Raw genomic sequence first — 27,963 nt, 5'->3', positions numbered from 1 at the left:
ACGCATGCTGCCCCTGAGCGGGCCACTGGGGGCGGGAGAGAGTCCCCTTGCCCTCTAGGTTAGTGGGCTGGTGGCTTCCCAGCGGTGACCCTTGCTCCTTCTGTCCATCATCTTCACTTCATGACAGAGACAGCCGGCAGGAGCGCAGTCTAGACGGGGAGTGTGTGTCCGAAAGCCAGCAGGGCCAGGACTGCTCTGTGTCTGGGACCGAGGCCAGGAGGGCGTCGCGCCCTCTTTCCCCTCCACTCCCCACCCCCCAGAACTGGGGCAGAGCAGTAGGTTTTGTGGTTAACCTTTCTTTGGATTCCAGCTATAAGAAACGGTGCAACGTACAAATATTTCAGAATATCTAAGAAGTAAAAAGTTTGACCCATTTTTTTCAACGAAATTGCAGGTTGAGCAAATACCCGAATAGATTTGAAAACTTGAGCACTGGAGGTCCAGGTTAAGTCCAGAGACCCAGAACCAAGGCTTTTTGGTCTTCTCTGTGACCAGGGCCTCTGGACAGATGGGCCCTAGGTGACTCAGACCCAACCGTAGGGCCGGGTCTCCAGGGAGTGGGGGCAGGGGCAGACCCGGGGCCAGCAGGTGCCGTGAGTATGACGCCGGGCAGGCTCGGAGCTCTGTGCGTGTGAGGCCGCGCAGGAGGAGCTTTGCTGTCTGCGGGAGCCGCTCCGGCGGCAGCCAGTGGACCCGCCGCTCTAGAACAAGGCTGCTGGTCGCTGCAGTGGGGGCTTTGGCTCCTGCTCTCTGTGCGTGCTCTCTCTTAACTCATTGCTGAGAGATGGCGGGTCTCCCCGGAGCTGTGTTTGCTCTGATGAGCTCTGGGAGGAGTCCCTGGCTGCCGTGTTTCCAGAAGGTCGGGGCTGAGGCTCCAAAGGGACGGGAGCCCCCGTGCGTAGCAGGAGGGCCCCAGGGTGCAGGGCCCCGCAGGGAGGGTGGCAGGGACAACCAGGCCCGCACTCACTCATCTCCTCACTTTCAAGATTTAAATTCCAAGTCATCATTGGTGGCCGAGAATTCCCCCCGGCGGAAGCCGGCAGCAAGAAGGTGGCCAAGCAGGATGCGGCCCTCAAAGCCATGACCATCCTGCTCGAGGAAGCAAAAGCCAAGGACGGGGGACGACCAGAAGAGCCCTACGACTGCGCCACAGAGAAGGGGTCAGAGAAGGTAGGCATCTTGCCTTCTGGGGGCCCCGTGCTCTGCCCCTGCCTTGGCCCCACGCCCAGCGCCCCTGCTTGCCCGCCTCCCAGCACAGCTGGGGTCACAGACCGCCACACTGGAAAGCAGCCTCCGAGACGGCCGAGTCCAGGCTCCGTCGCTGGCAGATGAGACGCGGACGCAGGACGGCTTCGTGACGCGACCTTTGCTGCCGTGCCCGCCACCTCCCTCGGCCGCTCCCTCTGAGCCGTCAGCCCCTCGCGCGGGGTTGACCCCTCACCGGCCTCCCCGCCGGGACGCAGCAGCCGTGGTTTCTCAGGCGTTTCTCTCTCTCTCGTTTTCTGCAGTCGGCAGAGTCCCAGCCCAGCGCCCCTTCCGCCGCAGCCTTGTTTTCGGGGAAGAACCCGGTCACCACCTTGCTGGAGTGCGTGCACAAGCTGGGGACCTCCTGCGAGTTCCGCCTCCTGTCCAGAGAAGGCCCCGCCCACGACCCCAAGTACATCTCGCGTCCGCGTCTCTGCCGGGCTTTCCCGGAAGAGCCGTAACGCCCTCCTCGCCGTCCGAGGGGCAGCCGGTCGTCCCGCTGAGCTGTCGCCTGTCTTCCACACGGGAAGCGGGGGAGCCGCGCGGCGTGCTCCGCGCCGGTCCGCGGAAAGCCTGGGATTAGGACCTCAGGGTGACGCGGGGACCAAGCGCTAGGGAGCCGCTTGGCCTGGCGGTAGCTGGTGGTGGGTCTGCAGCCCCCACCCCGGGGCTGTGCACACTCTGCTCCCGGAGGAGGCCCCAGGGCCCTGACACGTAGGGCCGCATGGGCCGAGGCGCGGAGAGGCCGTACCAGCTCAGAGAGGCGAGCGGTGCCGCTCTGACCCAGCTCCTCTGTGTCCTGCCAGGTTCCAGTACTGCGTGGCCATGGGAGCCCACACCTTCCCCACCGTGAGTGCCCCCAGCAAGAAGGTGGCCAAGCAGATGGCAGCCGAGGAAGCCATGAAGGCTCTGCACGGAGAGGCCACCAGCTCAGCACCTCTGGACACCCAGGTGGGCCATCGTGGCGACCCCGGGACCCCGGACTGCCCCGGCACCCCCTAGCTGCCCCCGTGCTCACAGTTCCTCCTTGTGCACTGACCCCCCTTCAGCCCGGGGGCACGAGCACAGAGCCCTTCGATACCCTGCAGTCCGGGCTGCCCAGCAAGGTCCGGAGGATCGGCGAGCTCGTGCGGTACCTGAACACCAACCCCGTGGGCGGCCTGCTGGAGTACGCCCGGTCCCACGGCTTCGCAGCCGAGTTCAAGCTGGTCGACCAGTCCGGCCCTCCGCACGAGCCCAAGTGAGTGTCTAGGCCCCGCATGGCCGCGCGCCAGAGGGGAGAGGACAGGCTGCCCCCGGGGCCACAGGGGCAGGCCGGCCTGGAAGATCCCCTTGGCTGTCTGGAGAGGACAGTCACTCCTACAGCAGGTGTGCTCCGTTTTGATTAATATTTTTTAAGGTTTTATTTATTTGACAGAGCGAGATCACAAGTAGGCAGAGAGACAGAGGGGGAAGCAGGCTCCCTGCCGAGCAGAGAGCCCGATGCGGGGCTCGATCCCAGGACCTTGGGACCATGACCGGAGCTGAAGGCTCAGCATTTAATTTCATTTTTAAAGGAATACATACGGGTGTAGAGAATCACTCGGGCTCCTTGAGAAAGTATGCAGGGAAAAGTCTCCTCAGGCTGGTAGTTTCCTTCCCCACAGTTACACATAACCAGTGTCTTTAGTACTTCTAGAAATTTCCATGCGTATATTACTTTTTCATTTTGTTTTTTAAACAAAAGTAAGTATAAATCCTGTCCTCGTGCATCCGACTCCCCACTGACCAGCGTGTCTCACACGCCGTTCTGTGTCTCGGACGCACACACCCGTCACAGTCCTTCCGTAGCTGCATATTTCTGGACGTTTTCTAAATCTTTTATTTTTTTTAATATAAGCTCAGCACCAGGGGGCTTGTCACAAGCCCAAGAGCGCGAGTCGCCGTGGCCCCGTGGCCGGGCAGCCCCGCAGCTGCGGATCCCGCGGCGCAGGTGCTTGGGGCTTACGGCGGTTTCATGGAGCAGGAGACACAAAGGTCTCTCCTGAAGCAGACGCCCCGCCCGTCGCCTGGGCCGGGAACGAGGATGTTGCCGTTGCCGGCGCGGGCCTCCCTGTGCGGGTGCGGAGCAGTCCTGCTGCCGGAGGCGTCCTTCCTGCTCTGGCTGCTGGCGGGGGCGGTTCCGGGCCGTGCAGTTTCCGAGGGGTTCGCTCTTGGTGTAGGTCATACGTGCCTTAAAACGCAACGCAAGAATCTTGTCCCCCCGACCTCGCGCCCGGACACGGCCCCGCGCGTCCTTCCAGACCGTCCTCCCCTAAACGCGAGCCGGGCCGGCGGGCGGCCCCTTCGTCGCAGACACACGTGTGCCCTGAGCGCTGCAGGCTGTTCATGCGTAACGGGCGACCTGGGTGAGGTGTCCGGGTCCCGCTCTGTTCTCTGTGTGAAGGTGCCCCGTGGCTCCCCAGTGCACTGACCTGGGCTGTCCACCAGTCCCTTGTGACCGGTGTGTGGGTCACTTCCACACTCTCTGACACCCGTGAATGACGTCTCCACGGGCGTCTAAAATTTCGGTAGACGTTGCCGAACTTCCCCGCAGCGAGACTAGAGCGGTGGACGCTTCCATCGGCTGGGAAATGGCTCGCCCGTCATGCCCAGTACGGAGGCAGGTGCCCTCTGCAGTCCGGAAGGACGCAGCTCCTTTGGGATTCCCTGCCCGGCCGGCGCTGGGTGCGGTCTTCGCTTCTTGCCTTTCTTCGTAAAGGCAAAAATCCTCTTCAGATGTTCTTCGGTTGGTAGAAATGGGTACTCACGTAGGTCTTCAGTAACGGGGGAGTGGCGTAACGTGAACTTTGGAAACGGGACATCTGAACCAAATTTTTACCTTTGCTGTTCTAAAACGTGAGAAATGGGGTCTTGGTGCCGTGCAAAGATTAGTCTGTGTCAAGATGTTATTATTTACCAAATAATAATAAGGGCGAAGCTCAGAGTCCTCTCCAGAGATTCCAAAAAGGTTTTTAATAAAATCCAACGTCCGTTCAGATTAAAAAGCCAAGCCGTTAATAAGTAGGCATGACCGCGTACCTCCTGAAGAGCGGGGTCACAGCGTAGCTCTGAAGTCAGCCGCCAGGCGTCCACTCCGTGTTGAACGGGGAGCTGTTTGCGGCAAGGTCGGGACACGGGGGTGCCCGGGTCCCCGTGCTTCTCGGCACGCCGGCTCCGCCAGCCCGTGAGGACAGAGAAGGCAGGGCGAGGACGCTGCCGTCCGGCGCAGACCGGGCTCGTGCCCCTGAGCGCCCGCGAGCGGCGGCGGGCACACCCGGGCGGGGGAGGCGGGAGAGCAGGGACTTGGGAAACCGGGGCCGACGCGCGCGGAGGAAGCGGTTCGCGGACGCGGGAGAGGAGAGGAGCCTGTCGGCAGCAGCGGCTGAGCCGGCGGAAATGCGCACCCTCCGGGCAGGACACGCTGGCTCCGAGGCTCTGCGATGAGGTAGAAAACCCAGGTTCATGACCGCGGCTGGGCCCGGACGAGTGGTTACGTTTCACATGATCCTGCCGGGGACGGGGTGGAACTGACTTCTTGGAGACCCGCAAGACCTGATTCCCGGGTTCATACGAGAGTCTGTGTGGGGCACCTGGGTGGCCCAGTGGGTGAAGCGTCTGCCTTCAGCTCAGGTTCAGGATCCGGGGGTCCCAGGTCCCCTGCTCAGCCGAGTCTGCTTCTCCGTCTCCCTCTGCTGCTCCCCTGCCTGTACGCGCTCTGACAAATAACTGAAGTGTTCAAAAAGCGAAAAGAAAAAAATCTAGAATAGCCAGAAAGTTCTGAAGGACCTGCACGGCCCGTGGCCCGGGCCGGCTCTCATGGCAGACACAGCGGGGAGGGGGCTGCCCACCGCGTCTCAGCAGAACATCGCTGGCTCGGTGTTCTGGGTTTGAGCCCCGTGTTGGGTGTAGACACTGCTTAAAAATAAAATCCTAAAAATATATACATAAATCATAACATCACAGGTAAAAGTGGGGATTTTCACTTGAGAACGTTGGAATGGCAAAGCCTTTCCATGAAAGAAGGTCAGGAAGACAGAGGTGTGGGTGTCAGGAGAATTGGGGTCTTAAAAGGCCGTCTGAGAGTAAAACACCGGGGGCTGATTTCTTTACAAGTAAGGGGTTCTTCCACGGAGAGGCGCGTGAGCTAAGTGCACACGTGCTCAGCGTGCTGGCGTGTCCGTGAGGGGTCCTCCGAGCGTCACGGCGGGGAGCGGAGAGCAGCGCTTTCAGGGCGGGGGGCGCCCCCAGGAACCCTCCCGCACCCTGCACGGCAGCTCTGCTGTTTCAACGGACAACCCGAGCTGGTGTGCGGACTGGTGAATCGTGGGGCGCGCCCATCCCGGCACCGCACACGGTGTGTGCCCACGGGCCGTGGAACTCCCGTGGGCACAGCGGGGGCTCGGGGGGGCTGGGATGCAGGCACGGGGCCCGCTCTGCGAGAATGGGAAACGGCCAGTGTTTGCTTCTGGAGATGAGGGACGCTTCCTCCCCTTCCATACTTAACGACGAGAACGATTTCTTACGCAGTAACCCAGTGCTCGTTTTTTGTGTTTTTTTGTTAATATTTACTTGACAGAGATCACAAGTAGGCAGAGAGGCAGGCAGAGAGAGGAGGAAGCAGGCTCCCCCGCTGAGCACAGAGCCCGATGTGGGGCTCGATCCCAGGACCCCGAGATCATGACCTGAGCCGAAGGCAGAGGCTTAACCCACTGAGCCCCCCAGGCGCCCCCAGGTGGTTACAGGAGAGCTGACGACAGTGTCTTATTTTGAATTTGTCTCTGTAGTAAGTGATGTTGACTCATTTCCTGACGTTCATGTTACCTGCGTTTCTTGGATATGAACCACCTGTTCGTGTCCTTGTCTGTCTTTTGGCTCTGACTTCCTCCCAGGAGAGTGTGAGCCCGGTAAGAAGGACTCGAGGACACTGGCCCAGGGCACCCGGAGGGCCTCCTGGCCTGTGACGGGCACGCGGGCTCGCAGGGCCTGCCCTTGGTGCCTAGTGACCGTTCCATGTCACCAGCCCCACCCCCCACCTTCCTTCTGTCCGGCTCCCCTCCCACTTGCGGGAAACTCTCCCTCGGACTTCCAGGACTCACGCAGGATTTAAGAACTTACCAGGAGTGAGGGGCGGGCGTGAAGACCCCCGGGGCTGCGAGCAGGGGTCCGCCGTATTGGCTCTGCGACAGGAGGGTACTGCTTCCCTCCGTCTGCCCTTCTCGGTGACCGTATGTCAGCATCTCACTGCCGGAAGGCACCAGCCGTGGGGGCCCAGACCTCTGCAGGACCCGGGGCTCCCCTCCAGCTTCCTTGTCGCTTCGACTGGGCTGGAGTCCGACCCTCCTGAAGGAGAGCTCTTGGGTTTCACCTCTTACGTTCTTTTCCTCTGATCCTTCCCGTCCCCATGGGCGACCTCACTGCCCCCCCCCCCCAGTAGCTCACACTAGTGGCCGGGTGTGGGTCCTCACGTCCAGCCCCTTCACCTCCCTCGAGGAGACCAGTCTTGGGCTCTGTCTTAGACTCCTGCTCTCCAGACCCTCCAGCCTCCAGCGGCCTCTCCACTACACTACACTCCGTCCTTTGTTCGTTCGTCCAGAGAATGTTTCTGGTCTCCGTTCTGTTTGGATAGGGGCCAGATTGGAACCAGTGATCCCCTAGAGACACGTAGGGTCTCCCGTCTCGTGTGTGTTCGAAGGAGCTCAAGGTGCATGGTGGGTTGCAAGTCTGCTTGGCGTGGCCGGACTTCCTACGGACGGTTCAGAGAAAGCCGGAGTCTGGGCAGGGCCTGGTTCAGCGCAGGCCTGCGGTGGGAGGGGCGTGAACCTGCCAGGGCAGGAGGCCTGGCCCGTCCACACTGGCCACAGAAGGCCCCTAGGGACGGTCTCTTGCTCCCTGCTGCCTCGGCCCTCTTTCCCCGCATTTTCGCTGCTGGTTTGTTCTGACTTCTCTGTCCCACTCTTCAGATCTCCTCCTTGTTATTCAGGCTTTCGGCGAAGCCCTCTTCTTCCTCCTATCCGACGCCCGTGTGCAGCGCTTCAGTGAGGAAGGGCAGCAGTGACAGGAGAGATGATTTCTCTTCCCGCTGCCTCACGCGCCTGCCTGCACCTGCTCTGCTGTGCAGGTGTCCCCACCCCCCACCCCGTGCCCCTCACTTCCGCACCCCCTCTCGTTTTCGGGGTCTTGGCTTCCTTAACTCGGTGTCCTCAGCGTGCCAGGAAAAGGCAAACCACAGGCCGCCTATGGTTACTGGGCATAGGGAGGGCGGCTGGTGGGGGTCCTGGCGTCCAATCCCCAGCCTGACCTCAGCCCGCGCCATGTTTGGTCCCACGGACAGTGGCCGGCCGTTTGCCGCGTCCACGGCAGTTTGCTCACGGGACTGCGGAAGCCGGCGTGGGCTCTCTCCAGCGGCGTCCGCTCACGGCACATCTTTCGGCTCACTTCGGTGATTCTCACGATGTCTAAAATTCTCCGTATTTAGCCGTCTGTGGTCTGTGGTTTCGAGTCACTGGAAGCTCCGACGGTGGTCAGCATCTTGTGAGCACTGAAGTGCTTTTTCATTAGGGGACGTGTGTTGTTTAGATCTAAGGCCGTTGCACAGCTGAGAGGCTCCGTGGAGTGTAGCCCTAACTTGTGTTGCTCTGGAAAACCAGGAAGTCGGTTTTATCTCACTTGACTGCAAGACTGGCTTTACGGTGCTGGGCCGGGACCCAGCCCACGACGACCCCGAGGGGAGCCGGTGTGTGTGTGTACGGAACTCATGTTCTTTTCAAACGCGTGGAACAGACGTGAGATTCTCCTGAGTCTCGGGCAGGACCCCACTGCCTTCCGGCATCTCTCACGCCACGTCCCCTCCCCTGGGGCTGCCATCACCGCCCCCCACCGCCCGCATGAGGGACATCGCAGCTCAGGAGCCCGGCCCCGAGCCTCCGTGGACCGGGGCGCCTCGTCGGGGCTCCATGGCCCGCTGTGTCCCGCGGTTCTGGGGCCCCTCCGATCTCCGGCAAGGGGCTCAGGACGCCCGCACGAAGCGTCGGGTCTCAGCACGTCTCCCGCTGAGCAGAGTCAGGGTAGAGGTGAGCGTGCGGCGGGAGCAGACAGGTGGCCTCTGTCTCTGCAGAGGCCCCCGCGCGTCCCAGGGCCCAGGCGGGGAAGGGCTGCCTGGCGGACGGCCATCTGGTCGGACGCTCGTCTTCACCCCTGCTTCTCCTCCCAAAGGTTCGTTTACCAGGCCAAAGTTGGGGGTCGCTGGTTCCCCGCCGTCTGCGCGCACAGCAAGAAGCAGGGCAAGCAGGAAGCGGCAGATGCGGCCCTGCGCGTCCTGATTGGGGAGAACGAGAAGGCCGAGCGCATGGGTTTCACAGAGGTAACCCCCGTGACAGGGGCCGGTCTCAGAAGAACTATGCTCCTCTCCAGGTCCCCAGAAGCACAGCCAAAGACAGTTAAGACGTCGACTCTTGGTGCTCTCTCTTTGTGGGGTCCTGCTGACTCCTCTCTGGGCGGACTTGGCGCTTAACGCGCCGTCCTGGGCCGTCGTCGGGGGCTGTGGCGGGGGCCCCGGCGGCACGCGGAGCCAGGCCCGCGCGCGAGATCCCTGACGCAGCCTTGTGCCCGCAGCTCCCGCTCAGCGGCAGCACCTTCCACGACCAGATCGCCATGCTGAGCCACCGCTGCTTCAACGCGCTCACCAACAGCTTCCAGCCCTCGCTGCTCGGCCGCAAGATCCTGGCTGCCGTCATCATGAAGAAGGCCTCCGACGACCTGGGGGTGGTGGTCAGCCTGGGCACAGGTCAGGGAGGCTCGGGGCCTAGGCCCGGTGGGGGGCGGGGCGGGGCTTGAGGCAGGCTCCATCCGCAGCCCCCCCCAGACTGCCTCTGCACCCCGCGCCCCAGGGCATCTAGGCCCCGGCCGTGATCTCAGGTCCCAATCTCTGGGCAGTGGGATCCAGCCCCTGAGAGGTGGGATTGGGCTCCACGTCAGCAGGGAGTCCCTTGTCCCTCCCCTGCCCCACCCCTGCCCAGACCCTACTTGCGCTCCCTCTCCCTCTCAAATAAGAAAAAAAAGGAAAAGCCAAACAGCCTCTAGCCTGTTTGCCTTCATTTCCCGGGGAAGGATCACGCTTGTGCCTGCTTTCCAGGGAACCGCTGCGTGAAGGGGGACTCGCTCAGCCTGAAGGGGGAGACAGTGAATGACTGCCATGCGGAGATCATCTCCCGGCGGGGCTTCATCAGGTGGGTGGGCCGGGGGCTGCCCAGGAGCCCGTCTCACGCCTGACCCCTCGGGGCTGGGGCCGCGCCGCTGCAGAGCCCGCTGTCCGCACCAGGCCCTCTTGGTCCTGTCGGGGCGCGGACGCCTTCCACCTGCGCCTGGGACCTGGGGAGCCCCTTGCCGGCCTGCCCTCCAGCTCACGTGTTCAGCAGGTCAGGGCAGGAGCGAGACCGACCTGAGAGGACTGCTGGCTCTCCGAGGTGTCCGGGCCTCGGGCAGAACCTCCCCGACGCGGGCCGGGCCACAGAGGCCACCGTGGTCCTAGCCATGGCCCCCCTTGTAGGTTCCTCTATAGCGAGCTGATGAAGTACAACCCCCAGACGGCAAAGGAGAGCATATTCGAGCCTGCGAGGGGTGGAGAAAAGCTGCAGATAAAGAAGAGCGTGTCGTTCCATCTGTACATCAGGTCCGTGTGGTCTCTGCTGCCCCCAGAGCCAGCCTGCCAGGCCCCGGGGTCGGGCATCCGAGTGCCGAACCGGCCCATCCGGCGGAGCCGTTCCCTGGGCCGCACTGGACTCAGCGGCCTGCGGGAGGCTGCGGGAAAGGGCCCGGGGACTGGGGAGGCCCCCGCACAGCTGGGCTTTCACGGACGCCCCTGTCCTGCAGCACGGCCCCGTGTGGGGACGGCGCCCTCTTCGACAAGTCCTGCAGCGACCGCGCCGTGGAGAGCTCCGACTCCCGTCACTACCCCGTCTTCGAGAACCCCAAACAGGGCAAGCTGCGCACCAAGGTGGAGAACGGTGAGTGGCGCGCCGCGGGAAGGCTCCTGCTGGGAGGGGGTGACCTGGGGACGGGGGTGCGGCATAGAAGGCCACGATTCCACCCGGCATCTGCAGTCGGAGAGCTGGGCAAGTCAGGTAGGAGGCGGAGTGCCCCCCTGGCTAGAGACAGGCGTGGGAGTCCCCTTCCCATCCCTGATCTTCCCGGCCGGGGGGCGGGGGGAGAAGGGACGTGGGACCGAGTCCGAGGAGGGACAGAGGTGGGCGCCAGGTGTGCAGCTGCGCAGCTGCCTTCCGTCTGCCGGCCCCTCCTCCGGGGCCCTCGGTGGGGCGTGTCTCCTCACCCCGCCCCCGCCCACTCAGGCCAGGTCACCTCCCTGCTCAAAACCCACAGAGCTGCCCAGGACCCAGCAGCTCGCTCCAGGGTGCGCCCCCGGGAGAACAGGCGAGTGCTTGCTGGTTCCTAACGGCGAGGGGTGAAAGCCACCCCAGTCTGGCCGCTGGCGAGTGACCCAAACGGGACCTGTCTGCATGGTGCGGTCGGCTCGGCCATGAGAGGGGTGTGGCGCTGGCTCCTGTTACAACACAGGCGAGCCCCGAGAAAGCAGCCAGTCCCCAGAAGTCCTGCGTCTCGTGCCTCTGCTTGTGCAGAATGTCGGGAATACAGAGCAGGGCTCCCTGTGGAGACAAGAAGTGGATGTGTGTGTACCTGGGGCCTGGGCTTGGTGCACGTGGGGATGCTGCTTTTGAGGGCAATGAAAGGTTCTAATCTTGACTATGGGAAGGGCTGCACCCCTGTGAACATACGAAAAACCATCGTGGCTTTAAATGGGTGAATTCGATCTCAGTAAAGCGGTCACTGAAAACAGCCACACGGTTTCCCACCACCCTTCACGCAGAAGCCAGGCCTGCACACATGCAGGTGCCTCAAGCCCACTGGCTCTTCGTCAGTGACGCGGACAGCCCAGCCTCTCGCTGCCACAGGGCCTTTGCTTGTGCTGTTCTCAATGTCTGAAACTGTCAAACTCAGCTGTTGCTTCTTTCTGGTGTCTTTGCTACCCTGGCAGTTCCGACCCTGGAGGCCCCCCCCCACTGTCCGCTGCCGTCCCTCCCTCCCGGCTCCGAGCACTGTTCCGTTCAGAGTTCTGTCTGTACTGCTCTGCTTGCTTGCTGTGGGTCTGACCCTTCCAGCCCCACCCCCATGGACGTTCCAGGAGCACAAGGATTTGCTTCTGGTTCTGCTTCCGTTGTTCCCGCACGGAGTAGCCCAGCACTAGCCGGTGCAGTCCATGAAGACTGACCCCACACAGCCTTGGCCCACGTGGGAGGCGTGCGAAGGCCACGCCGGGAAGGGGCCTGGCCCAGGGGCCCGCTTAGCTCTGACCTCAGTCCCTCCGCAGGCGAAGGCACGATCCCAGTGGAGTCCAGCGACATCGTGCCCACGTGGGACGGCATCCGGCTGGGGGAGCGGCTGCGCACCATGTCCTGCAGCGACAAGATCCTGCGCTGGAACGTGCTCGGCCTGCAGGGGGCGCTGCTGACCCACTTCCTGCAGCCCGTGTACCTCAAGTCTGTGACGCTGGGTGAGGGGCTGCTGCTGCCCGCCGCCCCCTCCCCACTGCTGCTCCCGCTGGTTGGTCGTCCCGCCCCGACCTGTCCCCGCTGCTGCCCCTCCCCCGCCAAAAGCCCGTCCCGGCACACCTGAAGCCCGAAATGTGCCTGCGGCTCTGGGGCCACGTGCCCCGGCGCAGCCTCCGCCAGCCAGGCCTGCCACCGTGGTCCCCACCACCCGCTCGCACTTCCGCGCCCCTGTGTGTCTCCGCCTCGCGGCAGTGCCCACAGCAAGCTCCCGCACCCGCCTTCCCCACGCAGGTTACCTCTTCAGCCAAGGGCATCTGACCCGTGCCATCTGCTGCCGTGTGACGAGAGACGGGAGTGCCTTCGAGGACGGACTGCGGCCCCCCTTCGTTGTCAACCACCCCAAGGTGCTGTAGCTCCTCCACTTTCTCTTGATGTTTGCTGTGGCCGGTGGGGGGGTCCTCCCCGGTGTCCCAGGAGCTGGTCCTGTCGTCCTGCCGGACGCCGGGGCCTTTCTGTTTGGTCTGGGACCCATCGAATTGAGCTGGGCTTAGTAGGACCAGAGTCTGTGCCAAACAAGTCCTACCCGAGAGGAAAGATCCCGAGTCATGCCCCCTCTGGGGGGCCCTGAGTCCCTGCGGCAGGACCTTCCGGAAGGTCTCCATCTGCCCCTGTCGCTCCCGGGACCTCTAGGTCGGCCGAGTTAGCGTGTACGACTCCAAAAGGCAGTCGGGGAAGACGAAGGAGACGAGCGTCAACTGGTGCCTGGCGGACGGCTACGACCTGGAGATCCTGGATGGGACCCGGGGCACCGTGGACGGGTGAGGCGCGCCCCTGCCTGCGCCCCTGCCTGCGCGCCCCGCCTTCTGGGCTCCCTAGGGAGTAATGAGCGGTTTTGTTCCTCCAGGCCACGGAATGAATTGTCCCGGGTCTCCAAAAAGAACATTTTCCTCCTGTTTAAGAAGCTCTGCTCCTTCCGGTACCGCAGGGACCTGCTCAGACTGTCCTACGGCGAGGCCAAGAAAGCCGCCCGAGAGTACGAGATCGCCAAGAACTACTTCAAGAAAAGCCTGAAGGACATGGGTTACGGGAACTGGATCAGCAAGCCTCAGGAGGAGAAGAACTTCTACCTCTGCCCCGTGTGAGGGGCCAGGGACGGGGACCCCGGTGGGCTGGAGCTTTCCTCGGCGTGTCTGTCTGGACTCGTCCTTTTCCTCTCTCCTTTCTCTGGTGGAAGCACTCCCGAGACACCAGGAACTGTGGTGTCCCCGTGCCCTGCTTCTGCCAGGGGCCAGGCCTGCCCGCCCACCTGCCCCCGCCGACTGCACCGGGAGGGAGGCGCATCATCCCCTCTCGCCCACCCCATGAGCACCCCCCCCCGCCCCGCTCAGGCCCGCTTTGGTTTCTGCTTCCACCCCGTGTGTTTGCCGCACCCACGTCTCGGTGTCTGGGTCAGGCCGGGCCGCGTCGAGTCCGGTCAGGGCTGGAGGCCTCTGTCTCCCTCTGCCCTTTGCGATTCCCTCCTTATGATTGTTACGTTTCTCCTTTCCTCCGCGAGAGAGGTGACTGTCATTCGGTGAAACAGGTGTGAGAACAGGAGCTGATGAGCGCGCTCGGTTCATCACCAGGCAGGGCCGTCGGGACCCACAGGGGCCCTCGGTGACCTTCGGGTCTTGCACTTTAGCCAGCGGGGGGCTGGGCGGCAGGGAGGGCTGGCCTCGGACGCGAGCCCACAGGAACCCCGCAGGGTCACACCAGCCACCCTGCCACGCGGACCGGCCTTGTGGGACCACCACCCCCGCCGTCCTCCAGAAGCATTCCTGGGGGGTGTCCTGCTGGCGGGGACACAGACCCCAATCCCCAGCAGGGAGAGGTCCTGCACCGCGAGTCCCCTCTGCCCCAATAATCAGGCCTGAGGATGGGCGGAACAATCACGCCGGGCCAGGTCCCTGCGCCCCGCCTCCCTCCCTCGTGACTGTGACACCAGGGGGAATTGGCCGAATCATGGGCGTGTTAGTTTTTAAAAACTTCATAAATGTTGATTCTTAACTGCTGCAGAGAGCCTAGAAGTACACAGATTTTAAAATCAGATTTAGTTTTTCATTTACCCAAGACTTCTGTCTGCTGGAGAGCTCCAGAAGGGCAGGCCTCAGGCTGTCGGGGTGGGGGGTTTCTGCAGAGTTGACGCCCGACCCCAGTTGAAACCACATGAGGTGGAAGCTTGTCTACACCCCCAGCCAGCTCCCTGGAGCTCGGCTCGCCCACGCCAACCAGACCTGAGCCCGCCTCTAGTGACCCCTTGGTCCCTGCCACCGTCCAGGCCCAGCCCTCTGGTGACCGCCTCCCACCTCGTGCCCCACTCACTGCTACCGAGGCAGCCGGTCCGGACCCGTCTCCCGCAGTACGTACCCACACACTCACACTTCGTTCTTGTGGCCACTATTCCCTCTGTGCTTCTGACCAAAAATTGACCAAAATTTAAACAAAAAACCAAGTTTTTTAGAAGGATACTAAAGAAGTCTGAGGAACAGCCAAGTGTCCCAAGGAGCTGGGCGGGACCCAGGGCCTGTGTTTGGGGGGCAGGGCCCGGCCCCCAGCACGCCCCACCTCGAGGCGGCTGGAGGGTCTCGGACCGGGAGCCCCAGGGTCGGCCTCTGCTGCAGGAAGGGGGCCCGTGGTGCCCCCAGGACTGGAGGAGCAGAGCCCCCCCGCAGTGCTCTACTTTCTTGTCTGCTCTTTGTTTTTAGCAACCAGGACGCCCTTCTTCCTTTTTTTAAATGGTCTTTGTAGTTGATTTGTCTGCACCGTGGCTGTTGTGCATCCTCTGAATAATCACTTGTGAAACCGTCGCTGCTCGAAGCTACTTCCTTGACTCACACGAGCAACTGTGCAGGTCTGGGTCCTGGTGCGGCTCCAGGAGCGGGTGGGAGGGGCCCAGGCACGGACTCGGCGCGGGGGGGCTGCCCTGGGGTCCTCGATTCAGCTTTGATGTGTCCCTTGACAACCGTGACTAACCATATACATTCCTCGGAAATAAAGAGAATCTGAATTGTTAGGCCGTCTCCAGTGTGGCTTCCCGGGGGAGGGAACGGGGCAGAGGCGCTGTGGCCCTGCGGTTTCTGGGGACAGAGCCCTAGCCTGACACCTGGTCCTCAGGGCGGGAAAGCCAGCACGTCCCACAGCACGCGCAGCCCTCGTGCCCTGCGGGGGCGTCCGACCCGGCCCCTGCCCCGAGCAGCAGGAGGTGCGTGTGCAGCGGGGGCTCAGGGGGCCCAGGAGCAGCCGGGCCGTGGTCTTGGGCAGCCGCTGGCGTGTTCCCCGCGGGACTTCCACAAAGAACGCGCCCCCCCACACACTGCCCTTGCTGCAACAGTCTCTACCACATCCGTCCGACCTTTTTCGAAGCACTGTCCTCCCCGAGGACACACAGTCCCTGTGGAGCCTCCTTCCCCATCCGTGACAGATGGGACAGCTGAGGCCAGGAGGGCCAGTGACTTTGGGGTTTGGGGGTACATTAAGGGCCACAGCTGTGTGTGGGTGTCATTCGTGGTCCTCCGAGACCCAGGGCTGAGATGTCCCCCCTGCAGGGACGTATGGGGACCCCTCCGGCTGCTCCTGTCCCCCACCCCCACCGGAGGGAAACTGTACCCAAGTCTTCAGGACACAGCCCCCTTCACAACGGACGCGAACGCCAGCCCCCATGCGGAGGAACGAGCTGTCCCCGTTGCCCACTCGGAGGGGCTGGGACACGGGTCTGCCCGTGGGAGTGTCGTCAGCGGGCACCGTCTGTCCCCATCACCCTGCCTTCCTTCAGAGGCCACAGCTGAGCGCTACTGCCGGGTTTGGGACCAGAGCAAACCAGGGTTCTGGAAACAGGTGCGGCCTTCACACAGACCACAACCTTGACCGCCCCATGCCCGCGCTGAGGAGACCCCGGCCGACCCTGCCTCTGGGGCCCTTATTTAAGAGCCCCCTGCCCCCCCAGGAGCTATTTCTGGGCCTTTAGGCCATTTCTTTCCCATCCACTGAGTGCCCTTGTTTGGGACTGACCACAGTCACGGTCACTGCTCCCTTCCCATCCTCGTGCCTTCGTGCCTCCGAGCCTTGTTTCTCCAGCCCTGCACCTGCCCACGGTTCCCAAAATGTGCCAAAACTGACCACCAGATAGAACAGAGAGACAAGACAGCTTGGGAAACAATTTTCTTTACGAGAATCTTGAATGCCTAAGGGGTCCGGCCTGAGGCGGGTTAGACCAGTGCAAATATTCCGGAAGCACAGAGAAGGGAGGCCAAGGCTAGTGTGGGGGGACCAGGGCTCTGAGCGCGGGGGTGAGGCATCCTAGCGACGGCTCCTACACCTAGAGTCCCTCGGGAGCCGTGTGACACTCACGCTCGGAAACACGCGGCCAATTCTCACTCCGGCCTGGCACGTGACCGACCGGCACCCGCTGGGCTGAGGGATGACGTGGCCATGGCCCCTAGAGGCAGAGGCTGAGAGGGAGCCGAGTGCACTCTGGCCGGGGACCGACTCAGAGATGCCCCTTGCTTTCCCACAGCCTGCGTCATGGCCCAGCGGTGTAGACGGCTCAGCTGAGCGCGTCTCCTGTCGCCAGGGGCCCTTCCCTGCAGGCTGTCCCCGGGGCTGGGAGGAGGCGGACGTCGGGCCCAGATGCTGCCCAGAGCACCCCCTGCCTCTCCCCTTCCCGCAGGCACGGCCTTCCTCTGCAGGGCAGGGTGGCTGGGAGAACGCCTTGGGTGCAGCTGTGGCGAACGACACGCCGGCCGCCAGGACACTGCTCTCCTGCTGCGGCAGCCCCTAGCGTCAGGGACGGGCGGCATGCGCTGCCCCGCTACTCGGGCAAGGTGGTTTGCAGATGGAGACGATGCCCGCCGCTTCCCCAGCCGCCCCTCCCAAGCCCACCTCGCTCAGGCTCCCACTCCAGGGTCTGCACCGCCCTCTCCAGACGGGGCACGGATTCTCTGCAGAGCCGGCCCCCCACAGAAGGGCAGGGAGCTTCCCCAACAGCACCAAGGGAAGAGAAGGGACGACGCTTGTCCCAAGATTCCCGGCGTCCCCAGGGCTCGAACTGTCCCCACGCGGGCCATCACCTCGTCTGAGCAGTGGGCCTCCTCCCTCCGCCCCTGCCTCTCCCTCCTGCTGCTGGCCCGGTCCCCTTGGAGTGGGAGGCACCACCCCGAAGGCCTTGCCCAGCTAACCCGGTCCCGTGCGACCTTCTGTCCCGCGCGACCTTCTGTCCCCGTGTGACGTTCTGTCGCCGTGGCCTCAGCAGGCTCTGCTGCCCCCAGGTCACCAGCGGGAAGGAGCAAGGCCAGAGCAAGGGGCTTTCCTGAGTCGCAGCAAACCCCCCCCCCCCGCCTCCCTGGGGTCTCCTTACACGTCAGAGGCTCCGGGGGAGTGGGGAAGCCGCCAGCGGGACTCCAGCACCCCCGGTGACAGCAGGCTCCGTGCCGGGCAGGAAGCACTCCCAGCGGCCAGGCCACCGCAAGGCGCCCAGACAGCCAGCAGCCGGGCCTCGGGCTGGCACCCGACCCGCCAGATGGACGGTTCCTTTCCGGTTGCTCTTCAGGCTCCGGGACGCTCCCCCCACCGGGACTCTGACCCAGCAGCGGCTCCAGCTTAACACAGGAAATTCTGTTTGCTGCCCAGGAAGTGGGGGTCTCTGCAGGCCAAGACACCCACTCGGCCAGCCGGGGACACGCGCTGAGGCACACCTTGCCCGGCGGCTGGCGGGACATCCACAGCCAGGATGGGACAAGATCGGCCCCGAGGCCCTGAGGGCACCCCGGTGTTGGGGAGCTCGGCCGGGAACAGGATGCCGCTTCCCTGAAGGTGCTTGAGGGAACCACGGCCATCAGGCCTGACGCGTGGCCCCGGAGAGCCCCCGGGCCGCGCTCCTCCAGTGCCAGGTCCCCAGACCCGCAACGCTGCTGCTGGGGCGGGTTCTGCTCCAGGGAGAGGAAGAGGAGGGCTGTGCGAGGCTCTAAGGATCAGGCGTCCCCCGCTCTGGCCGCCCCCACACCGCACACCCGGTCAAGGTCCGCCAAGAGCAGACTAGGCTGCTTCCTCCTCGTTGCTGTCCCCGCTCGGGAGACAAGGCCGCCGACGCCCAGAAAAGCAAACGGACTTGCTCGCGGCGGCTGAGCAAGCAGCTGTGAGCTGGGACTGGCATCCAGACGGAGACCGTCTGGTCCCGGGGCGGATGCGGTGCGTCCCCCCGAGCCCTCGGCACTGTTCCCAGCTCTGCCGCGCCCGCACAAGCAGGGCTCCAGCCGGGTTCCAGAGGACAGCGTGGTCTGTGTCAGCCGGCCCTCTTGCTGCGCTGGACAGACAGCCCCCTTGGGGACCAGCCCCCTGCTGGTGCTGAGGACAGGCCGGGACCACAGAGCAGAGCCAGTCCCGTGGCAGGAGTGGGGGCAGGACGCCCGTCAGAGGCCTGTCTCCTCAGCTAAGAGCCCCCGGTCCCCCGGCCGGACCCCGGGAGCAGCGTCAGGACATAGCCTCACGAGTCCACGGGACAGAAGCAAAGGCTGTGTTTCTAGGGAGCCGATGATGGTAGGGAGGTTTGGCCTGGGCCGGGCTCAGGTCTCGGGGGACAGCCAGGCAGTGCTGACTCCCTCCTGCCCGGCGCCCTGTGCTGTGGGCAGAGAGCCTGGAGCTGCGGAAAGCGAACACCTTCTCTTCTCTGACTCCAAAGCCCTGCTCCAGTCAAGTGGGGAACGACCACCGGAGACCCTGCGTTTGTGCTGGAGGACTTGGCCCTTGGGCTCCAAACGGAGCACCGGAAGCTCCAAACTCAGGGGTCCAATGCCCAGCCTGGCCGCCCCACCCGGCCCGAACAAGAAAGAAAGTGGGGGGACGTCCAGGGATGCAGGGACCTGGGGCTGGGCTCTGGAGCCCATAGAAGCAGGGGGCTGCAGGGCTGGGCTGGAGGGCCCCCAGGGGTCTGGCCACAGCACCAGGTAAGCCCTGGACAGACCCGCCAGTCCACGGCCACGTACGTAGGGAGGGTAGGCCCGAGTCGGGTCTGGAGCTGCTGTGTCAGGCCAGCACGCCACTTCAGGGGCCCTGGGACTCTGCCCCGCCTCAGCCCCTCACACTTCCCTCCGTGTGCACGCCCCAATATCTCCACACCCCTGCTCGTAGCCCACATGCCCGCCCAGCCCCACACCAACCTGGCTGGGGTCCTCCAGGGTTGGCTGTCTGCCGTGGGGGCGGGAGCGGCTGCGGGAGGGGCGGGAGAGGCGGGTCTGCACCAGCAGCCCCCCACCTGCAGCCCACTCGTCCTCCTCCGCCTAAAACGACCAGACCAACCAAGCACGGAGGGTGAGGTGGAGCGTGGAGCCGGCGGCCTCACTTGGAGCTGGGGGCCGAGCGGTCGGCCTGCAGGAAGCGGGCAGGGGAGTAGTTCTGGAAGAGGGGCTGCAGGAACATGCCGACTGTGCCAAAAACACAGACAAAGACGAAGATCCAGAGAAAGAGGCGGTCGATCACCATGGCGACATACTTCCAGTCCTCACTCACCTGCACAGGACACAAAGGCCGGTGTCAGTCACGTGGTGCTGGACAACGGCGGGGGGGGGGGGGACAAGCAGGTTTTACAACACACATGCACACACATACATGTACACACACATGCACGCACACACACACACGTGTGTACACACGCACCTCACTCCTCTCCCTCCATGACCCCACAACGACTTTTCCAAAGCATGGCTCCAAACTTGCCTGCTTAGAAGCCTCTGGTGGCCCCACGGCCTTCAGGGCCCCTCCAGAGTCCAAGTTCGGATCCAAGACCTGCCTGTGACAAACACGCACCCTCCCGCTCACCGTCCTTTCCACCCTCTAACCCACACTTCTCTGCTTTCAAGTCTCTATGCCTTTGAGTTTCCTTTGTGTCTAGAATTCTGGTCTGCCCTTTCTCTGCCTGGTGAACTCCTACACATCCTCTAAAGCCCAAATCAGGTGTTACCTCTTCTCTGGAGTGATCTTTCCTGTTACTCCTGCTCAGAATAAACCATTGTCCTCTCTGGGCCCCTCAGCAGGTGGCCACACGTCCCTCACCGTGCTCTGACCGCACAGAATCGCCATGTCCATTTGCACACTGCCACCCACCCCTACTCCAGCCAGCCGCGAGTTCCTAACGACAGGGACCTTACCGATTCACTTTGCAACCCCAACCTTTGCAACACAGTCAGTGCCAGTAAATGGGGGTTGGAGGACTGAACCAGCAGCTGGCTGGGCAGGCCCCCTCCCTCCGGGGCCACCTGGGGAATCCAGCCCGACAGCACGACCTCCAGCGCACAGGCCCCCCAGGGGAGGACTCGCTCCCGGGCGGCACCAGTCTGCCGGAAAGAGGATGTGGTGTGGGTCTGATGGCTCTCACGGGGTCTGCCCCGCTCAGGCCGGAGGCGGGGCCTTTGCACATGTTCATCCAGGGGCCGGGAAGGAGGCCGCTTGCACCTACATTGGGTCAGGCACTGAGGAAAGAACTTGTTCACGCCTGTGCCTACCGTGGGCCTGGCATCGGGCCAGGCACGGAGGTGTGAGCGGGAACCAACGCAGGCTATGGTTTACCATCCAGAAGCAAGAATAAGATAATTACCCTGCTAGATGCTGGTAAGGAAACAAACACCTGAGACAGAGACCCCAGGCGGTAGACACCCTTTAGGGTGTGGTCTGGGATGGCCTCTTTTTTTTTTTTTTTTTTTTTTTTTTTTTTAAGATTTTGTCTATTTATTTGAAAGAGACAGATCACAAGCAGGCAGAGAGGCAAGCAGAGAGAGAGGAGGAAGCAGGCTCCCTATGGAGCAGAGAGCCCGATGCTGGGCTCAATCCCAGGACCCTGGGATCATGACCCGAGCCGAAGGCAGAGGCTTAACCCACTGAGCCACCCAGGCGCCCCTGGAATGGCCTCTTGAGGAAGGGACACGGAAGGTCACATTGGACCATAAGAAGGCACCAGCTTTGGCAGGAACAAAGCAAAGAAAGAAACAAGGCCCTTCCGCCAGTCGGCACCCAGCACAATGTTGATGCGGTGAAAAACAAAGCGAAAACCTGTTCCAGACTGGAAAAAAGAAAAGGACAACTGGATCCAACCTGAGATCCTGGACAGGGCAGAGAGCGCTGCAATGGGCACCACAGCTGGAGATGTTTTTGGTTTTTTTGCTTTTTAAGATTTACTTATTTGAGAAAGACAGAGCGGGTGCACGGCAGGGGCGGGGGACAGAGGGAGAGAATCTCAAGCCGACCCCAAGCTGCCACAGAGCCAGATGTGAGGCTCCAACTCATGACCTTGACATCACGACCTGAGCCAAAACCAAGAGCTGAATGCTTAACCGACTGCACCACCCAAGTGCCCCAAAACCCGGAAAACCTTTTTTAAGATTTTACTTATTCATTTGAGAGAGAAAGAGCATGAGTAGGGGGGAGAGGGAGAGGGAGAAGCAGGCTCCCCACTGAGCCTGGGGAGCCATGGGAGACCAACACGGGAATTCGATCCCAGGACCCTGAGATCATGACCTGAGCCAAAGGCAGACGCTTCACCATCTGAGACACCCAGGCGCCCCTGGAAAACTTGTAATATGGATTTTATATCAGTTAAAGATGTTATATGGATGTTGAATTTCCTGGATTTGATCACTGATCCTGGATATGCAAGACAACATCCCTATTCTGGGGACAGACACACTGAAACATTCAGGATAAAGGGTCACGACCTCTGCAACCACACCCCGGAGCAAATATTAACAGTAACAATATTTGAAAAAAAAAATCTATTTGAGAGAGAGCAGGGGGGAGGGAAGGGGAGGGAAAGTTCCTCAAGCAGAGACCAGGGTGGGGTCCGCCCCACAACCCTGACATCATGACCCGCCCGAAATCAAGAGTCGGACACGTCACTGACGGAGCCCCCCAGGAGCCCCAGCAATAATAGCTTTTTAAAAGGAAATGAGACTAACGTGTGCAAACATCCTGAGGCACACAACGCTTTGCTTGCTTAGACCAGACGGCGGGGGACCCAGTGACCTGAGCCAGGGAGGGAAGGCACAAGGTGAGGAGACCGCGTGGGTTTGGTTGGATGACGGAGCTGGCTCAGGAGACTCTGCCTGGGGCCAGGTAGGGCTGGGGAAGGGCGCACCCACGGCCAGGGGAGCAGCCTGGAGAGCGGGGGAGAAAAGAGGATCTCCGAAGAGCGGGACTTGGGCGGTGGTGGAGGTGAGAGGGACAAGAGTCAAGAACCACTCCAGGTGTTTGGTCTGAACCCCTGGGTGGACGGTGATGCCATTTACCTTAAGTAGGGGGGACTGCAGGGGAAGCCAGCCGGCGGTGGGGCTGTAGATGGAGCGCCGCAGCGTGGACGTGCGAAGTCGGAGCTGCCAGTGCAGCGTCCACGTTTGCCACTGCACGGACCCCCGAGCACTGAGCACAGAGCAGGGACCACCGAAGCCCGGAGCCCCAAGAGGGCTGCGGCAGGGGGGGCGGGGGCGTCTCCCCGGGCCTGGTCCTGCCCTCCGCGCCCCGATCTGTCCCTGGCGGAGCCCTGGCTCCGGACGCCCCCAGCTCTGCCCTCCCTGGAACGGAACGCCAGGCTCTGAAGGCCCCAGCCCCACCCCCCGGCGGCAGCGCTGGAGCCGCCCTCCCTCGCCCCGGGAAGGGAACTGGGGGGCATCCCGGCGGAAACCTGGCCTGTCGCCATGGCGACCGCGGCCTCGCCTCAGCCTGGAGCGGCCGGTATGCTGGCCCGGGGCTCCCGCGTCCCCCGCTCCGCGGCACCGCGCCCGAAAGACCGCGAGGAGGGGGAGCTCTGGGAACCCCCCTCCGCCTCCACCTGTCCCTCCTCCAAAACGATCTCACCAGGCCGTCCCGAAGGCGCAGAAAGGGGGTGTGGACGTGCGCCTCTGCCCCCACCCACCTTCGACCGCCCCCAAACCCGCCCCTCGTGGGGCGCGCGAGGGACCCCCCCCCAGCCCTTGGTGCGGGGAACTGGGACCACCAGCCGCCAGCGCAGACTCGGGGGGAGGGGAGGGGGCAGCGGGGGTTGGGCCTCTCCGGGTCGTGGCCCCTCCCAAAGCCGCCTCCGCGTCCCGCCGCCCCAGCCCCCGCGGCTCCGCCTCCTGGAAGCCCGCGGAGGCCACAGCGGCCGCGCCCCGCACTCACGCTCTGGTCGTCGTCCTCGCTGCGCACGTGGTCCGCGATGAAGCGCACGCCGTCCACCGCCGCGCGGAGGCCGCAGCCGCCCGCCCCCGACCCGCCGCGCGCCGGCCCGGAATACGACTCCCCGGGGGCTTCCCGGAAGAGGAGGGCGCCCGCCTCGCGCTCGCGCTGCTGCCGCCGCAGACGCAGGCGCTGGCGGGCGCAGCGGTGGCGCGGCTGCTGCATGAAGAGCAGCGCGGGCAGCTTCTCCAGGAAGACGACCCTGACCCAGGGCGCCATGGTGTGCGTGCTGGGCGAGCGGTGGTGCACGTTGAGCACGCACACGCTGGTGACGATGGAGAAGGTGACGAGCACCATGGTGAACATGAGGTACTTGCCGACCAGCGGCACGTCCAGGGAGGTGGGCGGCACGATCTTGGAGATGAGCAGCAGGAAGACGGTGAGCGCCAGCAGCACGGAGATGCACAGCGTCATCTTCTCGCCGCAGTCGGACGGCAGGTAGAAGACGAGGACGGCCAGCGAGGTGATGAGCACGCACGGGATGATGAGGTTGATGGTGTAGAAGAGCGGCTTGCGGCGGATGACGAAGTCGTACGTGATGTCCACGTACGTGGAGTCGTCCGGGTGCTCGTTGCGCCGGCCGGGCAGCGCCACGATGTCCCACTCGCCGCTGGGGGTGAAGTCGTCCAGGCTGGCCACGTCACTCTTGAGCACCAGGTCGATCTCCGTGCGGTCGTAGGTCCACGAGCGGAACTTCATGGTGCAGTTCTGCTGGTCGAACGGGAAGTGCTTCACCTCGATCTTGCAGGCGCTCTTGTAGATGGCGGGCGGCAGCCAGAAGATGCTGCCGTCGTAGGAGACCACGGCGTTGGAATAGAAGGACACCTCGTACATGCCGTCAGCACTGCGGAGGGACGAGCAGGACCAGCGCTGGCTGACGCTGTTCCTGCGCCCCACCCGTCCACCCAGCGCTGAGCGGGAGGAGAGGAGAGCCAGGTCTGAGGGTAAGCATCCAGGAGCATGGAGAGGTGGGGCGGGAATTGAGCAAGAGGGGGAACTGGGTGAGTTGGTGGTCAGGAGGTCCCCGAGGCCTTTTGGAAGCAGAGGAGGGTGGGTGATGGGTACACCTGCTGCTTGTCATGCACTGTGCAAGCTGGTTGCTCCCTGAGGCTGGCAGAGAAGTCGGGAGAGCCAGGGAGACCAGAGTAAGGAACCCCAAGCAATGAGGGGGACAGGTGCAGCTGGAGCAGGAAAGGCACCCACTAGTGGTAGGGGATCTTGAAGGAGATGGGATTTTTGCAGGAAAGGGGATGGAACCCAAAGGAGACACTGGGGCCTCCAAGTTTTGATCCTGAACAATCCTCCAGGAAAGCCTATTCCTGAATCAGTAGGGCCCTGGGGCTGTCAGACCTTGTCTACATCCCACTGTTGCTCCCAACAGTGGGACTCGGATTTGGAGGGGAGGGGACTGGCCATGGCCCAAATCACCCTGGAGTCCTTTGGGTTCTCCACATTACACCTCACTAATCTGGGTCTGTCTCCTGCATAGTGATTGTGTCTGTGCCAGCGAGAAGTCCCTTCTGCCCCACTGCATGAGCTCATTTACTTTCCCTAAGACCCCATCCCTCCCAGAGCACTCCTGTGGTCTCCTCCGGCCTTCCCATTGCTCCAAGGCCACCTACTTGTTGTACAGAACTACATCTGGGAGCCAGATGTGTTTGGACGGGAGCCGAACTTTCTTCATGTTGTCAAACTCCTCAGGCTTCCAGGTGAGCCGATAGTCCTCCCACTCCTGGGAAAGGGAGAGAGGGAACCTTGCAAAGCTGAGGCTCAGGGTCAAGGATGGGGGGGTGGTTCTGGCTTGAGGAGGCTTTGAACATCCAGCCCCTCCCCACAGTGACTTCTCTGCCCAGCAGATGTGGCTGGCAAGATACTTTCTCATTTAATTTGCACATCTAAACCAAGGTATTAGAATCTATATTTTACCAATAAGAAAATGAATCTCATAGAGATTAACATGGTCCGAGTCACAGCTGGTGAGTGGAAGCACCACGCTTCCAGGCCAGTTGTTCGGCTCTCCAGAGTCTGTACCTTTCTGCCTTTTTTGAGGAGACTGAAAGACGGGAAAGCACATGCAAAAAACCCAAGGAGGGAAGAGCAGATCAGGGGTGCGGACTGGGGCAGGACGAGCACTAACCTGGGTCAGCCAGACATTTGTGGTCATGATCTGCTCCCGCTCGTGCTACAGGAAGAAGAGAAGCTGTTGAGAAGGCCGCCCGGCCTGCAGGCCCGCCCCAGCCACCCACGACGATCCTTCCCATACCTCCCCGAACCAGGGGGCTCCAGAGAGGTAATTCTGGCTTTTCTGACCTCAGCAGCTGGGCAGAGTTTGGGACCTGCACTCACCACACTAATGAGCTGGGCCAGGGACACCATGAGCTGCACGGTCACTAGCTCAGAGCCATTGGCGGCCGGGCGGATGAGCTTGTTGTACCGGGAGGGGTCCAGGAGGTGTTCCACCAGGCGCTCCTCTGTATCTGTACCCCAGACTCCTGGGCAGGGGGGCGGGAGGCAGGATGAAGGAAGTAGGCAAGGAGGACCCCCCTAGCATCCCACTCTCCTTAGGCAAGTGGGGCAACCAGGCCAAAACAGGAGCTTCCCCCACTCCATCCCTAAAGATACAGCAAAATGCTTGTTATCCCATGAGGGCCCCGCAGAGAGAAATTCTTCTCTGAGATCACCTGCCAGGGAGACCAGACAGCCTCACACAGATGTGTCCAGACTAAAAGTCCACTCTGTAAGGATTAGTGGAGACCCACTCTTCCTGCAAGCTCTCAGGCTGTGGTTTCAAAAGACTTGAGATTTCTTTCCTTTTTTTTTTTTTTTAAGATTTTGACAGAGACATAGCAAGAGAGGGAACACAAGCAGGGGGAGTGGGAGAGGGAGAAGCAGGCTCCCCGCCAAGCAGGGAGCCTCATGCGGGGCTTGATCCCAGGACCCTGGGATCATGACCCTAGCTGAAGGCAGACACTTCAACAACTGAGCCACCCAGGTGCCCCTAGACTTGAGATTTCTTGCTTTTGTGGCTTCTCCTAAAAAGTCCCTGTAGTTCAAGGAGGGTTTGGGATGGTGGGGAAGGTGCCCTACCTCAGCCAGGTCCATCTCTGTACACAAGTAACGTTATGCACTTCCACTTGTGACGTGGACTGTGACCCCACTCCACACCCACCTTCACAGGCACTGGGTTGGAGTGGATGGCTGGGCTGCCTGTGCTGTGGATCTGAACATGTATCCAGCCCCAAATTCCACACATGGGGAGCCCACCTCCCGTGAGATGGCGTGCGGGTGTGGGAAGCTTGTTTAGCTGCACAATCCTTTTGTACCCGCCCCTGCACAGACTGTCTGTCCTACGGCTCTGCAAAGATATACCCCCAGCCCTCAGAGCTCCTTCCTGGTGGTCCTCAGCCTGGCAGAGCACCTTCCCTTCCAAGCCTTCCATCCCACCCTACAAGAGAGTTGAGAAGCCACTTTTCTCCCCTTCCTGTCTTGCCCCTGTGGAGTGGCCAGAATCGGGAGGCTACAATGTAGGACACAGGAAATGATGCCACGGGAGGGTACCCATCCAGGTGGAGTTCTGGAGATCATGTTTCACGGGAAGTCAAATGGCATCCGGTCGCAGAGTGAGCCCTCCTGCCACCCCAGAAAGCCTGGGGAGACCCCCTCTCCCTTCCCTTCCCATGCCCATGCCCTCCCACCGCCATTGCCCGGATCTCGCTTGCTTTCTTGCATCGCCTACTCCTTCCGGGATGTCCTCATCCCTGCGCGGTCGCCCCGGCGTCCCCCTGCAGGCTCGTCCACCTCTGGGGGTCCCCCTTGCGGCCTGGAGCCTGGTCCTTACCTGCGCGCAGCCCGAGGAGGCCGAAGCCCAGCAGCAGCGCCGCGGGGCCGGAGCGCGGGGCCATGCCGCGGGCGGGGCGCTGTCCGCGGTGCTGAAGCCGCGCCCGCGCCGCCGGAGGGTCCTGCGCTCGCGGGGCTGCGGCGGGAGGCGGCGGGCGGCGGCGGGAGGGAGCCGGCTTCTCGCTCGCCCCGGCCGAGCCGGCGGACGCTTTCCCGGCTGCTCTTCCAGGGAACACAACGCGGACGGGGAGAGGGAGGAGTCTCCGCCCCGGAGGCGGAAGCGCTGAAGCCCAGGAAAAAAGGGGGTCCCTGGGTGGGACGTTCGTTGCTCAGCGGGTCACCGGACGGGGGCGTCCTGGAGCCCCGAAGTTGGGGCAGGACCTGAAGGACTCTGAGAAGGGCGGGAAGAAGCCGAGCCAGTAAGACAAATAGGTCACGACCTGCTCAGCGCAGTGGGGCCGAGGGCCCGAATGAGGGGCGGGCGTCGGGAGCAGTTTCTGGGGCTCCCGCCCTCCTTGCTCGCTCCTACCAGTCCGCATGCTCCCGCTTCCTTGGAAGGCTCAGGACGCCGCTGGAGAAAGCCTTTTGCCTTTTAGGCCTTTCCGGAAAGAGAGAGGGGCTGTGAGTTTGCTGTTTCTCAAAAGCAAACAGCTTTGGAGTCTGGAAACGGAATCCATCACCTGTCCCCTTCTCTACCTCCACGGACTCCCTCGAAGGCCAACCTTCCTTCCCCGGGGGCGGGGGGGCTGAAGAGAGGGCAGCCTTCGATGCTGGAAGGGTAAGTGGCTCTGCTCCCCTCCCTTCCACTCCAGTCTTTGGCTTCTGTGCAACGGAGGGAGCAGAGGACCATTTCTCAGAGGCCCCAGAACGAAGCTAACCCAGAGGAGAGCTCACATGAGCCAGAGGGTTCACGACTCAATGACATCTTTGACCATGAAAGCCAATTAAGTCCTCCCTTCTCTCTTGGGTGGATTTTTGTCACTTACAACCCAGACTCCTGACTCAAGCAACCTTATCATACGTCCAGGCTCCAAGTCCCTCTCTGCCTACTTTTTCAACCTCCTCT

General features: G+C 62.5%; 2 protein-coding genes across 6 annotated transcripts in view; one reads left to right on the top strand and one right to left on the bottom strand.

The window, feature by feature from the left end:
• ADAR (adenosine deaminase RNA specific) overlaps positions 1-14,880 on the top strand; it is a 36,684-nt gene extending 21,804 nt beyond the window's left edge. For 4 of the 5 annotated variants that reach the window (XM_044266457.1, XM_044266456.1, XM_044266453.1 and 1 more), the window contains exons 3-15: positions 987-1,170; positions 1,509-1,657; positions 2,052-2,196; positions 2,295-2,485; positions 8,479-8,701; positions 8,878-9,049; positions 9,398-9,491; positions 9,812-9,934; positions 10,135-10,268; positions 11,648-11,830; positions 12,120-12,232; positions 12,519-12,646; positions 12,733-14,880. In XM_044266457.1, the coding sequence (XP_044122392.1) occupies positions 987-1,170; positions 1,509-1,657; positions 2,052-2,196; positions 2,295-2,485; positions 8,479-8,701; positions 8,878-9,049; positions 9,398-9,491; positions 9,812-9,934; positions 10,135-10,268; positions 11,648-11,830; positions 12,120-12,232; positions 12,519-12,646; positions 12,733-12,970 (2,077 nt within the window). In that variant the 3' untranslated portion in view covers positions 12,971-14,880. The remainder of the gene's footprint in view (positions 1-986; positions 1,171-1,508; positions 1,658-2,051; positions 2,197-2,294; positions 2,486-8,478; positions 8,702-8,877; positions 9,050-9,397; positions 9,492-9,811; positions 9,935-10,134; positions 10,269-11,647; positions 11,831-12,119; positions 12,233-12,518; positions 12,647-12,732) is intronic. The other variant, XM_044266454.1, reaches the window with a different exon arrangement.
• A 4,242-nt stretch (positions 14,881-19,122) lies between these two features.
• CHRNB2 (cholinergic receptor nicotinic beta 2 subunit) lies at positions 19,123-26,761 on the bottom strand. The gene is made up of 6 exons (XM_044267598.1): positions 26,756-26,761; positions 25,407-25,604; positions 25,198-25,242; positions 24,683-24,792; positions 23,004-23,904; positions 19,123-19,367 (listed from the first exon to the last, which is right to left on the bottom strand). Exons 1-6 carry the CDS (start codon positions 26,759-26,761, stop codon positions 19,197-19,199), a joined length of 1,431 nt encoding a protein of 476 aa, XP_044123533.1. The 3' UTR covers positions 19,123-19,196.
• Between the last annotated feature and the right edge of the window lie 1,202 nt (positions 26,762-27,963).

The sequence above is a fragment of the Neovison vison genome, chromosome 10 (genome assembly GCF_020171115.1).
Source record: "Neovison vison isolate M4711 chromosome 10, ASM_NN_V1, whole genome shotgun sequence".
Lineage (NCBI taxonomy): Eukaryota > Metazoa > Chordata > Mammalia > Carnivora > Mustelidae > Neogale > Neogale vison.
The sequence above is the reverse complement of the archived record's forward strand: the minus strand, read 5'-3'. Positions and strand labels throughout refer to the sequence as shown.

Bases quoted from the DNA above. Each gene is read 5' to 3' on its own strand.
- CHRNB2 (XM_044267598.1), bottom strand. The intron at 24,793-25,197 runs GTTAGTGCTCGT...TCCCTTTCCCAG, and splicing joins CAAATGTCTGGCTGACCCAG to GAGTGGGAGGACTATCGGCT. The intron at 19,368-23,003 runs GTGAGTGCGGGG...TGTCCTGTGCAG, and splicing joins GCGAGGACGACGACCAGAGC to GTGAGTGAGGACTGGAAGTA.